Genomic DNA, 14,194 nt, shown 5'->3' on the forward strand with positions numbered 1-14,194 from the left:
CAGCTGGCAGGGAGCAGCGTCTAGGAGCGAGACAGTGGTCAGGGGCAGGGAGACCCCAGGATCTTAGTTTGGCGACTCTCTTTATGGCCCACAGGCCCAAATAATTACCCACCCCTGTTGTGAAGGCTCTACAAGCTGGCTGGGTCCAGGAGTAGGAGCTCCTCAGACATGCCACAGGCTCCTGCACCACTTCTGGGCTCACAACCACACTGCCTTGCCCTCTCAGAGAGAGCATGAAGCTGCTTCCTCCTCCTCCTGCTTCTACTGCTTTGGAGCTAGAGGGGACTCTAACATCGTTAGCAGAGCACCTCCGCCATTCCACCAGTGCCAGCTGCTCCAGCAACACCCCCATGTCTTTTTTCCTTTTGTGGCGAGTCCTGTGATCCATCCCCCCTTTCCCCTGTGTTTGTGTTTGATACTCTTCTATCTTGTCCTCAGTAAGCCAGCAGTGTGCCTCCCTGCTCACTCCTGTGTGTCTGAGTTTGTGTGTTTCTCCCCCTCACAGCCCCACCACAGTCCAACCAGAGGAGACATCACTATACAACCTCCTTGCAAGCCACCATCCCTTCAGACAGATGGGGAGCCCAAGAGCTCTTCACCACTCCAATCACCCCTCCCCACTAGTCCTGTGTGGCAGGGCAAGAACGGTCTGAGGGGGCTACTACCCTGGCAGCCTCCAACAAGGAGGCAGCCAATGAGATGGGGGGAGCAAGCAGGGCCAGGGGGCTCAACCTGGACAGTCTCCTCTGGATGGTTCTGTGGGCCCCCCATATCAAATCGGGGCAGAAAGGGCTCCTCAGTTTCTTTTTATACAGTAGGGGAAAAAAGAAAGGGGCCCAATTCTAAGCCAAAAGCACCAACATTTTCAGGGACTTTGATGCTCCTCATCAAGGAGGTTCCCACCCGCTTAGCCCTCCTCCAGTCATGCAAGCCCAGCTGCCCAGTGGAACAGCCACACCTTCACCCAGCCCCTGAGACTGGGACCTCCACCCCCTCTGCCCTTCCATCTTGGGCAGGGCTGGCAGCTGGAGCAAGGAAACAGGGTCTAAATTAGCTACCTCATGGAGACATCCTGTGGGGTGGCCAGCCTGTTCTTCAGATCCTCCAGGCCATTGAGATGGTGATGGGCTGCCTGCTTCATCTTGCAGGTCCAGGTATGGGGGTTCCTCTTGAACCTGATCAACATCTATGCCTCTCTACAAAACTTAAGAGATGACCCTGCTCTACTGGCAGGTGGTCACCCATCTCTCCACTGTAAGCCCTTTTGAGTGCCTGGTCCTCAATGGGGACTTGAACATCATCCTCAAAGTGCTGAACCAGCAGGGAGTAGAACCTGACTGCAAGATATTCTCTTGGGAGTCCTTTCTGTCTACTCCCTGATGGACATCTGGTATGCCCACCACCATGATGACACCACCACCTTCACTTTTGTCAGGGTACAGGAACATCAAGGACAACATTCCTGGCTGGACAGGATCTACATATCCATGCTGAACACCAACCAAGTCCATGCCTCCAGCATCAGGCCAGCAGGTCAGCAACCACCACCTTGTCTACCCTCAGGTCAGTCTGGCCCAAGCACCTGGCACCAGCCTTCTGCCACTTCAACAACTGCGCACTGGAGAATGCGGGCTTCACACCAATCTTCCAGGAGTTCTGACTGGCCTGGTGCAAGCAGCAGTAGGGCTTTCCCTTTGACAAGTAGATGGTGGAACATGCAGATGGTCTGTGGCCAGCTCTTTTGCTACAACTTCCTGCCAGAGGGCACACCTCATAGGAGGGCACTGGTCATCAACCAGCTCAGAGGCAACAGAGGGAGCAGCTTGAGAGGGAGGTAATGGAACTGGAGAAGCACCTGGCCACCCACCCACATAACCCATTCCTCTGCAGAGTGTCAGAAAAGGTGGGGACAGCCCAGGGCTCTGGACACCAGTCACACCCACAGTGCATTTTTCTAATCACAGGTCAAACTCCTCTGGGATATGGACTGCAGCTCCCCCTTTTTCTACACTCTGGAGATGTTCCAGGAAGTAAATCATATGCTTTCTGGCAGCAGACAGCAACCACCTCACAGATCCCACCCATCTGTGTGCAAGCGTGAGGGTCGTCTTATGCAGTGTTCTTCTTGCTGGATCTGCCTGACACTGACTTCTGCCAAGTTGGTGCAGGAGTCCAGGGCTGGCTGGAGGGTCATCTTGCCCTAGCTGAACTTTCAGACACCATCTGCCTGATGTACACTTAGCAAGTCTCCAGGCATCAGTGAGTTGATAGTGGAATTCTGCTGCACTCTCTGGGACAACCTCAGCCCAGACCTTACCACAGTCTGGACCAAGTCTGAAGGGGACAGGAAGCTCTCTCTGTTGAGCAAGAGGGCCGTGCTGACCCTGATGCCCAAGAGGGAGGACCTAAGGAACTTGCACTCAGTCTCTCTCTCCTGTGCACAGACTACACCATAATCCATCATGAAGCCCATCTTCATGCACCTGAAGTCCATACTAATGGACATTAATCCACCCCAACCAGACATGCACAGTGCTGGGACCTAGCATCTTCAATAACCTGTACTTGGTCTAGCATCTCTTTGAGCTCACTTGTAGGGACAGCCTGTCAATCACCCTTCTGCTGTCTGCCTCCACAGAGTGCTTTGTCAAGCTCAATTGGATGCTGATGGAGCCCTTCCCCTTCAGGCATGGAGTGCATCAGGGCTGCCTATTGTTGGGCCAGCCCTACACTGTTGCCCTCAAGCCTTTCCTGTGCCTCCTGAGCAAGCGAATGATGGGGTTAGTGCTTAGGGAGCCAGTCATGAGAGTGGTCTTTTTGACACATGCCAACAACATACTCCTCACTGTACAGGCTCCAAGTGACCTGACACAGGTAGAGGCCTGCCAGTCCATCTGCCTGGTGGCATCTTCTGCCTAGGTCAACTGGGTCAAGAGCTCTGGCCTGACAGTAGATGACAAGTGGCATCTGGCTCCAACTACAAATGGCATATATGGCCAAGCCTGAACAGACTGAGAGTGGGTCTTGGAAGATGCAACTGTCTCATGAAATCATGGTGCTTCTACGTAGGGCCCTGAGAAAATTGTGGATTTCTTGTAAAAAAAAAAAAAAAAAAAAAAAAATTTACATGCAGCACATGTGCAGGTAAAGTATCATTTTTCATGGAATATTCACGGAACTACCACTGATATTGGCAAATGGGTCCTGGTAGTTCCGTGAATATTCCGTGACAAATGATACTTTACCCGCGCACATGTGGCAGGCAAGCACACAGCCATAGGTGGTGGACAGCCAGGGCCAACAGGGTTTAGCTTTCCAAATGTAGGGCAGCACAGAGGGCCACAGGGCAGCCCAGGCATGGGCTCCAAGCAGCTGCAGCAGGGGGCAGGGGTGTGTTGGGGAGGGGTGTGCACAGACAGACCCAGAGCCTGCAGGGATTGCAGTCAGAAGGCATGTGGAGCACTGCCCACCACAGCAGAGAAGTTGGGGAGGGGTGTGGGGGGAGTAGATTGAGGCTCATACAGTGAGGGAGGGAGTGAGGCAGGGGTGAACAGGGTCCTGGGGTGGGATGCTCGGAGCCCAGGTGGCTTGTACAGGGACTGGGGGGAGGGGCTCCTGCCACTGCACACACCTCGGGAGAGGCCTGGGGGGCACTTGCCCCCTGGATCTGTGTGGAGCAGGGGCGGCTGTCTGCTGCTCCAGGAATCAGCTGCCACGTGTGCCTACCACCACTGGCTCCTGGGTCAGCAGTGCACAAAGCCCAGCTCACAGCGATAGCCCACCTCTGCCCTGCACACAGATGTGGGGGGCAACCTAGGCCTTCCCCCCCCCAGGCCTCTCCCAAGGTGCATGCAGCAGCAGGAACCCCTCCCCCCCCCAGCCCTTGGACAAGCCACCTGGGCTCTGAGCATCCCACCACCTCCCCAGGGCCCCATTCACCCCTGTGTTTGCTCCACTCTCTCCCTCACTGAGAGTTTTGATCTGCCCTACCCCACCCTACCTCTTCTCCAACTTACCTGCTGTGGTGGGCTGTGCTCTGCATGCTGTCTGTCTGTCTATGTACAGCCCTCTCCCTACCCCCACTCCCCCTGCTGCAGACACCTGGAGCCAGTGCCTGGGCTGCCCTGCAGCCCTCCATGCGACCCCATGTTTGGAGGGGTGGGGCTGAGCCCCATTAGCCACCTTTCCTCCACCACCAAATTTCCAAGCCCCATGGGCCAGTTGACATGGCCATGCACATGCAATTCCACCTGCCTTCACAGGGATGGGCAGCAGGGCCCCATCAGGCATGCACAGGGCTGGTTGATGCACACATGGCTAGGGGCAAGCAGCAGGGACAGTTCTGTCTGTGTGGAACAACTTGGCCCAAATCTGAAGTGTGGGGGAGGCTCCCAGGCGATGGGCACAATCCAGAGTGTGTGGGGCTGGCATCTGGGTGATGGGGCCCAGTCCTGCATGCTCAAGGCAGCTTGGCCTATTCAGAGCACCCAGGAGTTCAGGCAGGGAGACGAGGCCAATCCTGTATGCATATGAGGTGGCAGGCCCTATCCTGTAGAGGGCAAAGGCTGTGGCCACTGTATCGTATGGGTGACCAGGGCCTGATTGGGTCCCAGCCCCATGTGCTAGATCCCCTGGATCCACCTGGCACTAGTCTATGAAATCTATGAATCTGGTTTACGGAGCAGAAAAATTGGACACCACCAGTCTAGAGAAGTGGTGTTCAACCTTTTTCATGTCAGACCAGATGGGCAGTACCTGGTCTGACTGCAGGCCAGATGGTTGTTCTGATCCAGGCTGCACAGGGGAGCAGGGGCCAACCTGATCTGAGCCCAGCCCTGCAAGGGGAGAGGAAGGGGCTTCACCTGGTCCTGCGGTAGGGAGGGGGCCTGAGCCAGCCCCATGGTGAGTCAAAGGGACATGGCCTGGCCTTGTGGGGGGAAAGGGGCATGGCTAGGCCTTAGCCAAGCCCTTAGGGAAAAGAGGTCATGGCCTAGCCTTGCAACAGGGAAGGGGGCTTGGCACAATCCCAGCCCTGTGGGGGGGAAAGGAGGCATAGCCCAGCCTTGTGGAGGGGAATGTGTGTGAAAGGGGGCATGGCCTGGCTCTGCCAGGGGGATGGGAGCACAGCTTAACTTTGATTGGGTGCACAGGACTTGAGGTTTGGGGATTTGGCAGTGGGGAGGATGACTGCTTTTTCGCTGCCAAATGTACAGACCCTGGGGAGCCCCATGGGTCAGATGTGATAGCTTCATAGGCCACATTTGGCCTGCAGCCCAGAGATTGAGCACCCCTGATCTAGAATGATCTAGCCCCTGTTCATTAACCTCCCTGGCATCCACCATTGTTCGTTTAGAGATGCCAGAGAAAACATCTCCAAGCATTCAGTTCAACAGCTATTAAGAGAGCTATCATCCCTCATTTGTCTACTTGCTTTTTGAATCTACCTATTCTATCTGCTACTGTCATCTCCTGTGGAAATGAACTGCATGAGTTAACTACATGTTGCATTAAAAAAAATTACTTTCTCATATTGGTTTTCCCCTACTAATTTCAGTGAGTGTCCCCTAGTTCTAGTATTCTGGGACTTGGTGAACATCAGTTTACTGCCTATGTGATCAACATCCTTTGTGATTTTATAGACCTCTATCTTATCTCCTCCTCCCCCCCCTCGCAATATCTTTCTCCTTTCCAAACTGGAGTTCTAGGCTTTTTCAGTCTCTCCTGCTATGGCAGCTGATCCATACTTCATACTCCTGATCATTTTCATTGCGCTCTGTACCTGTCACAAGTCTACCATATCCTTTCTGACATGCAAACATAGTTGCCACATACATGGCAGCCTGAGGGCCCTGCCGCCCCCTCCCCCCCCCCACCTTGGGAAAAGGGTAAGGTGACCACCTGTCCCTAATTAGGTGAGAGTCCCAAAATGGGAACATCAAGTCCCAGTCCCAGGCTGCGTGACTCTGGGACAGCATTTGTCCCGGATTCCCAGTATCGTGTGGGGATCCGGGTTTTCCGTTCACCACAGAAAAACATGGGAAATGGCAGGTTTTCCCTTGCAGGCTGGTAGAGTTCCAGCCTGCAGGGGGCTGTGGGGAGCAGGACTCTTAGTGTTCATGTGTATGCACGCAATGCACATAGCCAGGAATACAGCCCCAAGCACCCTCCCCCAGCTGTCTTCAGGTAAGTCTGTGGGGGGCAGGGGCAGACTGAAGTCCCCCACAGTGAGGGAAAGAGTGGGGTAGGGGCTAAGCCTGGGGGTGTTGTCCAGCCCAGGCAGTGCATGGGGCTGGGACAGGGAATTGGGACAGAGCTACAGGTGGCTCGTCCAGGGGGCAGGGAGCAGCTCCCTGCTGCTGCTGGCAGAAGAGGAAAATGGCAGGTGGCACATGCCCAGGCTTGTGCATGAGGCGAATGCAGGCTCCCCACCCATCCACAAAACTACCTTGAAGTATCATTTTCAGGAGGAATCAGAGATCATTAATCATGTCTAAGGTCAAGCAACAGAATCCCTCTGGTTGTCACTTACAGCTGCCTGCTTGAACATCTTTAGATCAGTGGTTCTCAACCTTGCTGGGCTCCCATTGGAAAATGACAGCCCTTAGTTTTCACTCATTTTTTTTTTTTTTTTTACTACAAAAATAATAGAGAAGCTCTTCTGTTGCAAAGAATTCAGAAAACTTATAACAGGTCGAAATTATTGTAATACTATGGATTCCTATTTGAAGTCTCTGGGTTTATCTTGTGAAACTTGTTTACACATGTAACACTGTTAACACCCCACATCACCCTTGAAAGGATCTCAAGGCACCTCAGGGTGTCATGGCTGAAAATCTCTGCTTTAGATGCATCACTAATGACCTCCAGCCACTGGGGGTGAGAAACCTAAATTTCTTCAAGACTGAGCTTGATGAGTTTATGTAAAAAAGATTATGATAGAATTGAAGCATTTGTGGAATAGTGGAATATCATAGAGCATATGATATGAAGTTTCAAGTGTTTTATATCTCCATGAAAGAGTTGAAAGGAAACTTGATCACCATGTATGTTGCTCCCATATGTGGAGGTGTCTGGTAGGATAGAACTTTTTTACTTCAGTTCTGTGGTGAGGACAGGATTTGGAAAGCAGTGTTTGAAGCTAGAGAAGGTTGTCTCCAAAGTGATACGTGGTGTCAAGAATTTATTCCAGGGAAGATCCGCAAAATAAAATCCCTTATGGTTCTTGCCTTCCTCTGTTGTGTGGGGTTATTTCTTAAGGTCATCACAGAGACCCAAGGCATCAGTGAATCCCTTATCTTTTGTGTTGTCTTCCTTTCAAACATGTAGGTTTGTTGTTATTTTTACTAAAGACCCTACATTTATTATGGGTTGCTTTGTAGCTTGGTATTTAAGAGGAGATGGAGTGGATGTTCTTTTGATCAAGGTGTGAACCCTTTTGAACAAACACTGTAGTTTTGCTTGTAATCATAAAAACCTAATCTAGATGTCCCAGAAGATGTCCCTTCTGTTTCTATGTGCCTTTCTGAACTTGGCATTTACTAATTTCTCCTCCTCTTCATAGAGGGTTTGTTTCTGAATTCTGCCTCTTATCCCAGCTATTCTGCTGTGCTTAGCTTTTTCCTTCCTAACCTTGCAGGCCTTTGACTTCTGTTCTGCATTTTCTATTGTCTTATACTGTTGGAACTTTTCCCATTCCTGTTGTTCCCAATTATGACTATCTTGTTCTTCCTCCCATCCCTATGTTGCCAAGCCCATTCCTTTCTAATTATGGTAACTGCTGCTCCCTGTTCTATTACTTTTTTTCCTACTACTTCTCTGCTTCTGATCTTTTCAGTATTTTTCACAAATAAAATTTGGTTACATGAAATAGTGACCAGAATCTCTTCCTTAATTCTTCTTCCATTCCCTATTAACTATTGTGTATTTTGTATGTTATAGTAAAACCTAGTGACCACAGAGGGGGTAGGATGGTGTTCCTGGTACTCTTAACACGTTTTGCAAGAATCTCTGTCCCAAAGAGTTTACCATCTAAACCAGGGCTTTCCAACTTGTGGCCCACAAGCCCCATGCAGCCCACTAAGGGTTAATTTTCAGCCCCTGGACTCATACCTAGCCACTGCTCTCCTACTGTCCCTCTGGCTGCAGCAGCAGCTGGGATCTCTGGGTTCCCCTTCCCTTCTCTGGATTCTGTTTTGTCTCCCCATCTCACAGGACTGGGCAGCATAGTACAGCCTGCAATGCTGGGGGTACCCAGTGTGATCCAAACCTAGGCAGCTGAAGGTCAGAGCTGGGGCACAGTGCAACAGGGGCGTGCACAGGTCTGTGGCCCCTGTGGCATCCAGTGCCTGTTGATTAGAAGTCGGACAGCCCTGACAGTAGACAAGGTAGACATACTGTGAGAAGACAAAGAAGAGAGGTGATGGAGTTTGTCTGAGGTCACAGAGCAGGTCAATGTCACAGCTGGGAATTAATTAGAATCTACGGTAGGTTTCTACCTGTTCTGACTCCCTTTAAGCTTCCTACTGAGCTAGCCTGTTAATTTTGCATGAGGCAAGCAAATTTAAATATCTAACTGCAAGTAGTTACATGCCTGAGGCTGTGAATTCCTTCCTAAGGAGCAGGAACAGTCCTTAGTTTGTTGGAAAGCACCTTACACATAGTGGGCCCCATCACAGATGTATCATAGAAAGCACTACTTGGGGGAGAAGCGCTGTCCATGCTTTTAGACAGTCAGCATCTCACTTCACCCACCTGAAAGAGGTATTCTTTGTCTCACCTTGTTATCTATCTAGATGACACATTTTTTGAAAGCGGCATGAATGATTCTTTATACCAAGTGTTTTCAATCTTTTGAGATCCAGGGCATTCCTTAGTAGCTTTTTTGAATTTGGCAGGATGTCATTTGAGAACCATTGTTGTGCTGCCTCAGGTTACCTTAGGGGCCCTCAACTGGGTTGCTGCCACTACCATCATGTCCAGGTAAAAGTGTCCCACATACTTCATCAACAGCCAGACCAGGCAGGTCACATGTATAGACTTCTGCCTGCCTAAGGGTTATCCGATAAAACCAAAAGCAGGCAAGAGTGCCTGCTCTTACCACAGCCTTTCCTTGTTGCTTCCTCATCATTCCTGGATACAGGCACCTGGGCTGGCCCCATACACCTGTGTTTCTAGGAGATGCCAGACCAGGCAGAACTTCAGCAAAAGTGACTGCTCATGTCTGTTTTAGGCTTGTCTGTTTTAGATTTGCCTGTTAATGCAGGCAGAAGCCTATGCTTATGCCATAGTCCTTCTGGTGTTAGCTGTGCATGAGGGATCTGCTCCAGCAGCAACGCCTGCATATAGCACCCCTGAAAGTGTCTTGAAGCACCATGGGGTGCCATGGTGCTCTCAGCTGACAACAACTGGTTTGTATTGTGACCATTGCAAGGGGATGCCAACCCCACTGTTGCCTCTAGGAGTTGCTGTAATACAAATAAATAATAATTACGTGCTAGAAATATAAATTTTTGTGAGCACATTGTACTAATATATTATGATTTTTTTTTTCCTCTGGGTTCATTTGAAGAAGAGACATCTGTGGAAAAAAGTAAAAGGTTGCGCTACCATGATGAGGCCGATCAGAGTGCCCTGCAGAGAATGACACGCCTGCGTGTCACCTGGACAGTGCAAGAAGACAGCTTGCTCATGCTCTGCCGAATTGCTAGCAATGTACTAAATGCAAAGGTATCACTTCGCTAATTAATGTGTACTCAATAGATTCTATTATAATATTGGTGCTGATGGTGGCTACTGGTGCCAACTGTCACTAGTACCTATAAAGGTCAAACTAAGCTATTCTGACTGTTTGGTTTTGTGTCTTGATCCAGGTGAAAGGACCCTTTGTTCCATGGCAGGTTGTCCGGGACATCATGCATGCTAGTTTTGAAGACTCTCTAGATAAGACTTCTCATTCTGTTGGACGTAGAGCTCGCTACATTGTCAAAAATCCACAAACTTATCTTAATTATAAGTAAGAAGTTTTTTGCTTCAATCCTTTATAATTTAACTATAGACTAAATCTGTATGAAATGAAATTAAGGTTTTCACTCCTGCAAATCTGATTCCAACTTTTGTACCACTTTTATCATACTAAAACAAACCTCCAAGCGCATTTTCTCAGCAGCCTTTTACCAACTAGTCTGGAATGCTGTGTGATCTGGGTATCCCAAAGAAGAGGCAGAATACCAGTAATATTGAAGTCAAAATTGGGGCTGTAATAACCAGGGATCCTGGTTTTCTCTGGTTTAAAAACCCCAAATTCCATGATTAAATTTGAAGGCCCTTCACTCTCTCCCTAACTCCCCGGCCCTGCTTGTGTCCCTCTCCCCACCCCCAGCCCTACTGGTGCCTTTCACTCCCCTCCACAGGCCCTGCAGCTGCCCTCCTGTGCCAGGTCACACCTGCCAGGCTGCAGAGGCCCCAGAGGAGGGCTGCAGGGCAGGAGCCCCAACCAGGCAGTGTGTACTTACACCCATCCCATGCACAGATCTGGAGGGAATGTGCCCCCCTGCTGCCCTGGGGAGTGTGTGCAGTGGCAGGGAGCTGGTCCTGCTCCCCTGCCCCCAGACAAGCCTCCTGCAGGCCGGTCCCGTTCTCCACCGGGGCTCTGCAGCTGTGTTTGGGGCCTGGAGCCACAACCACATGCACTGGCCAGCTGGGCAGCAGCTCTGCCTAGCTCCCTCCCTTTCTTCCTTCCTATGGGGGGCCTCAGTCCCACCCCCTGCTGGCCTGCAGGAGCTGCTCTTCAGTCTCCCTGAGGCTACGTGCACGTACATGCACATTATGGCCTCTACCTGACCACCAGGGATCCAGGTTTTCCATTTCCCAGAAAAACAGAGAAAACCATAGATTTCCCTATTTTATTAAAGAAAAAATGGATTTTACCTTTTAGCAGAGAAACCTGCAGATTTCCCAGTTTTGCAAAGAGCTCTGCAGGCTGGCACAGTTCTAGCCTGCAAGAGCTAATTGAAAAAAGGACAGGAACCCCCCCCCCATCTTGTCCAGAGGGGGAGGGGTGAAAGCGTATGGCCTGAGGCTCTTAGTTACCCAAGGCTTGACTCGCCTCACAGGCTCCATGAAGGAAAGTGAGACTGAGTGGAGCTTGCAGGGGGCTAGGGGACTGTGGGTCAAGGCTGGCTGTGGGGGAAGCTGGCTGGGGCCTGAGGGAGTGAGGAGATGTTAGGGAAAGACGCAGAGTGCCTGACCAGCTGGCAGCATGTGGACCGCGATCAGCATGGTATCAGCCAGAGCGGGCTCCGCCTCCACATATGGCTTCCCTGAAGGCACGCCGTTCTGCATCCACACACCTCTAGCCATGTGGGCGCTCCTGCTGGAAGCTGGCTGGGGGCTTTGGAGTGCTCACCCAGCTGGTGGGGTGTGAACCCAGAGCAGCGCACTGTTGGCCCTTCAGGGAAGCCACACAGGAAAGCGCACAGCCCTCTCGGGCCGATAGCACACCGCTCCGGGTCCATGCACCACTGGCTGGATGGGCACTCTTGCAGGAAGCTGACTGAGGGAGTGGGGAGTGTTGGAGAAAGAAAGCCACACATAAAGTGCCTGCCTGGCCAGCAGCACGTGGACCTGGAGCGGTGCAGTATTGGCCTGAGCAGGCTCCACGCCTCCATGTGCAGCTTCCCTGAAGAGCCAGTACTGCACCACTCTGGGTCCATGCACTGCCAGCCAGGCAGGCACTCTGTACGGGGCTTTCCTCAACACCTACCCACTCCCTCAGCTCCCAGCCAGCTTCCTGCAGGATTGCCCAGCCAGCTGATGGTGCATGGACCCAGAGCAGCATGCTATCAGCCCTTCAGGGAAGCTGCACACAGCATGCACAAGCCCTGCCCCCACCCCTCACACAGATCTGGGGGGTGCAGATCCCCCCTACCCCCGGGAGTGTGCACTGCTGCTGGAAGTCAGCCCTGCCCCCACCCGAGCCCACAGTAGGCAACGGGAGAAGTCACCTCTATGTTTTACTATGTGGAGGGGCCTTTAATCACGGATTTTGGGGGTTTTATCAGAGAATTTGCGATTATCAGGGAAAACCAGGATCCCTGACCACTCTCCTCCTGCTCCCTCCCAGCTCCTTGCAGCCTGCCAGGAACTCCGCCAGCCTGCAGGGAGCTCACTTCAAAACTGCAAAATCTGTGTGTTTCTGTTAAAATGAGAAACCTATGTTTTACTCCAATAAAGGGGAAAATCCACATTTTACTCCGTTTTTCCATGGGAAATAGAAAACCTGGATCCCGCATAATAATTCTTGCTCCTTTATCTCTTTCCTGAGTTCTCAAGTCCTTCTCTGCTTTATTGAAGTAGTTGTAGCCTGTGTCGTCTTCCTTTGTAATTCAAGTAGAATCTCTTGTTGTGTAGCTAAAAAGCCCTTCTGGGATAAATGTAATCTAGGGAACTAACCTGAAGTCATTTAAGGTTGGGGGAGGAATATGATACAGTAAGAAAGCAAATATATATTGGGGAACTGTTTTATTTCTTTATAATACAGGTATAGATTTACCTTATACATATAGATCTGTTCCAGGTCTCTTTGTTGCTTTTTGTTTCTTTATATATAAAATAGTAACATTAAAGGTGGAAAGTCTAGCACTCTGAATTCAGGTAATGCCAGAATTAAATATGCCGATACAATTCTGTGTCCTGAAAAAGCAGAGGCATATGCATGAAGGTTACCATGGCAAACTTAGTCATGGCTTCTTTTTTTTTCCTTTTGCCCATTCAGCTTTTCAACTTTGTTGTTAATTTAATGTGATTTGCTATGTGTAACTTCCTAGGTTTGTAAAAAAGCAAATGAAATCATAGAAATTCCATCTTGTGGCAGAATATCAATATTTATAATCTCAACAGCAGGGGTGATGTCAATTAGTCTACCACACAGACGTCTGCTATTTGAGTTTGCAAAATAGTAGTAGATATTTGTTATCTTTGTAGCTCTAGACTTAAAGAAATGTATATTTTGAGGGATTTCAACAGGGGAAGGGGAGTGCTGCTCCTGTCCCTACATCAGCTGTTATACTCTAATTTAACGATGCAGCACCTTGGGGTACTTTGAGATCCTTTTAAAGATGAGCAATATTAACACTGTTAGGTGTGCAAATACTTTCACACAATTCACAAGATAAACCCAGAATTTTCAAATCGAAACCCGTAGTGTCAAAAACATTCTGGCTTATTGTGGCCTTTCTGAGCTCTTTGCAACAGAAGAATTGCTCTTCTATTTTTCCCTTGTTAGAAACGGAGTGAAAGCTAGGAGCTGGCATTTTCTGAGGGGTGCCTGGAGTCTAAAACAGTTGAGACTATACAAATGTAGCTATACAAATGTTGCAAAACAGCTCCAACTTTAACCCTGCTAAGATGATGAAATATCACAAATAAACATTATTGGCAGGAGTGTTTCTTGCATGCGTCTTAGTTGGACCAGGCTGTTGAAAAAATATCTTGTTTTAGAGTGCAGCTACCTTTCTCTCAAAAACAGATTTCTTTTCTTCCTTTTTATCCCTAAGAGATGCAATGGTAATCCCTGTTATGTGGGGTACCTTATACTCTGTTCTCCATATGTACCCATGCTTTGTAACAGTACTGTATCAAAGGAAATTTGACGTTTGGCATTTGTCAACTTTTCTTCTCCCCCCATCCCTTTTTCAGAGTAGAACTTGAAATCATGACATGCGCTTGGAGGTTCTGTGCTGTGACTCCAAGTGAAAAAATTCTGAGAACCGGATTCTCTAGTTTCATATTATCTCAGTCTGAGAAATGGATGTTACATGAAGAAAAGGTGCTGTGAAGATGTTGACGTGTATGATCCATTATGTAGGCTTTCTAACATTTTTCCTGTTCTCTGGGGTAAATAGAAACAGCAACTCGCACAAATGCCAATAGGCTTATTTGCTGAGCCATGCTGAATTGTGAAGACCAGTGATATTTAGTACTCAATCATATTATCTGTTGCAGAGTTTGCCTTGCTGAAGTTTACCAAGATAAAGTTCTTATTGAGGATTTCATGAGTAGAGAAAACAACTACCAAGACCCACAGGTAGTAGAAGTATCATAAAAGAGTTAGCATAACATTTCCATGGAATGCTGTTTTGATTTCTCCGGTTCACACGCTTAGTTTTCCCTTGCATTGTCAGGCTCCTATCAATAT

General features: G+C 49.5%; 1 protein-coding gene across 5 annotated transcripts in view; it reads left to right on the top strand.

The window, feature by feature from the left end:
• Positions 1 to 14,194, top strand: part of GTF3C1 (general transcription factor IIIC subunit 1) — a 163,786-nt gene that overhangs the window by 89,309 nt on the left and 60,283 nt on the right. For all 5 annotated transcript variants that reach the window (XM_014605761.3, XM_014605759.3, XM_019482373.2 and 2 more), the window contains exons 24-26: positions 9,569 to 9,726; positions 9,870 to 10,012; positions 14,002 to 14,083. In XM_014605761.3, the coding sequence (XP_014461247.1) occupies positions 9,569 to 9,726; positions 9,870 to 10,012; positions 14,002 to 14,083 (383 nt within the window). The remainder of the gene's footprint in view (positions 1 to 9,568; positions 9,727 to 9,869; positions 10,013 to 14,001; positions 14,084 to 14,194) is intronic.

This window comes from Alligator mississippiensis, chromosome 13 (assembly GCF_030867095.1).
Source record: "Alligator mississippiensis isolate rAllMis1 chromosome 13, rAllMis1, whole genome shotgun sequence".
Lineage (NCBI taxonomy): Eukaryota > Metazoa > Chordata > Crocodylia > Alligatoridae > Alligator > Alligator mississippiensis.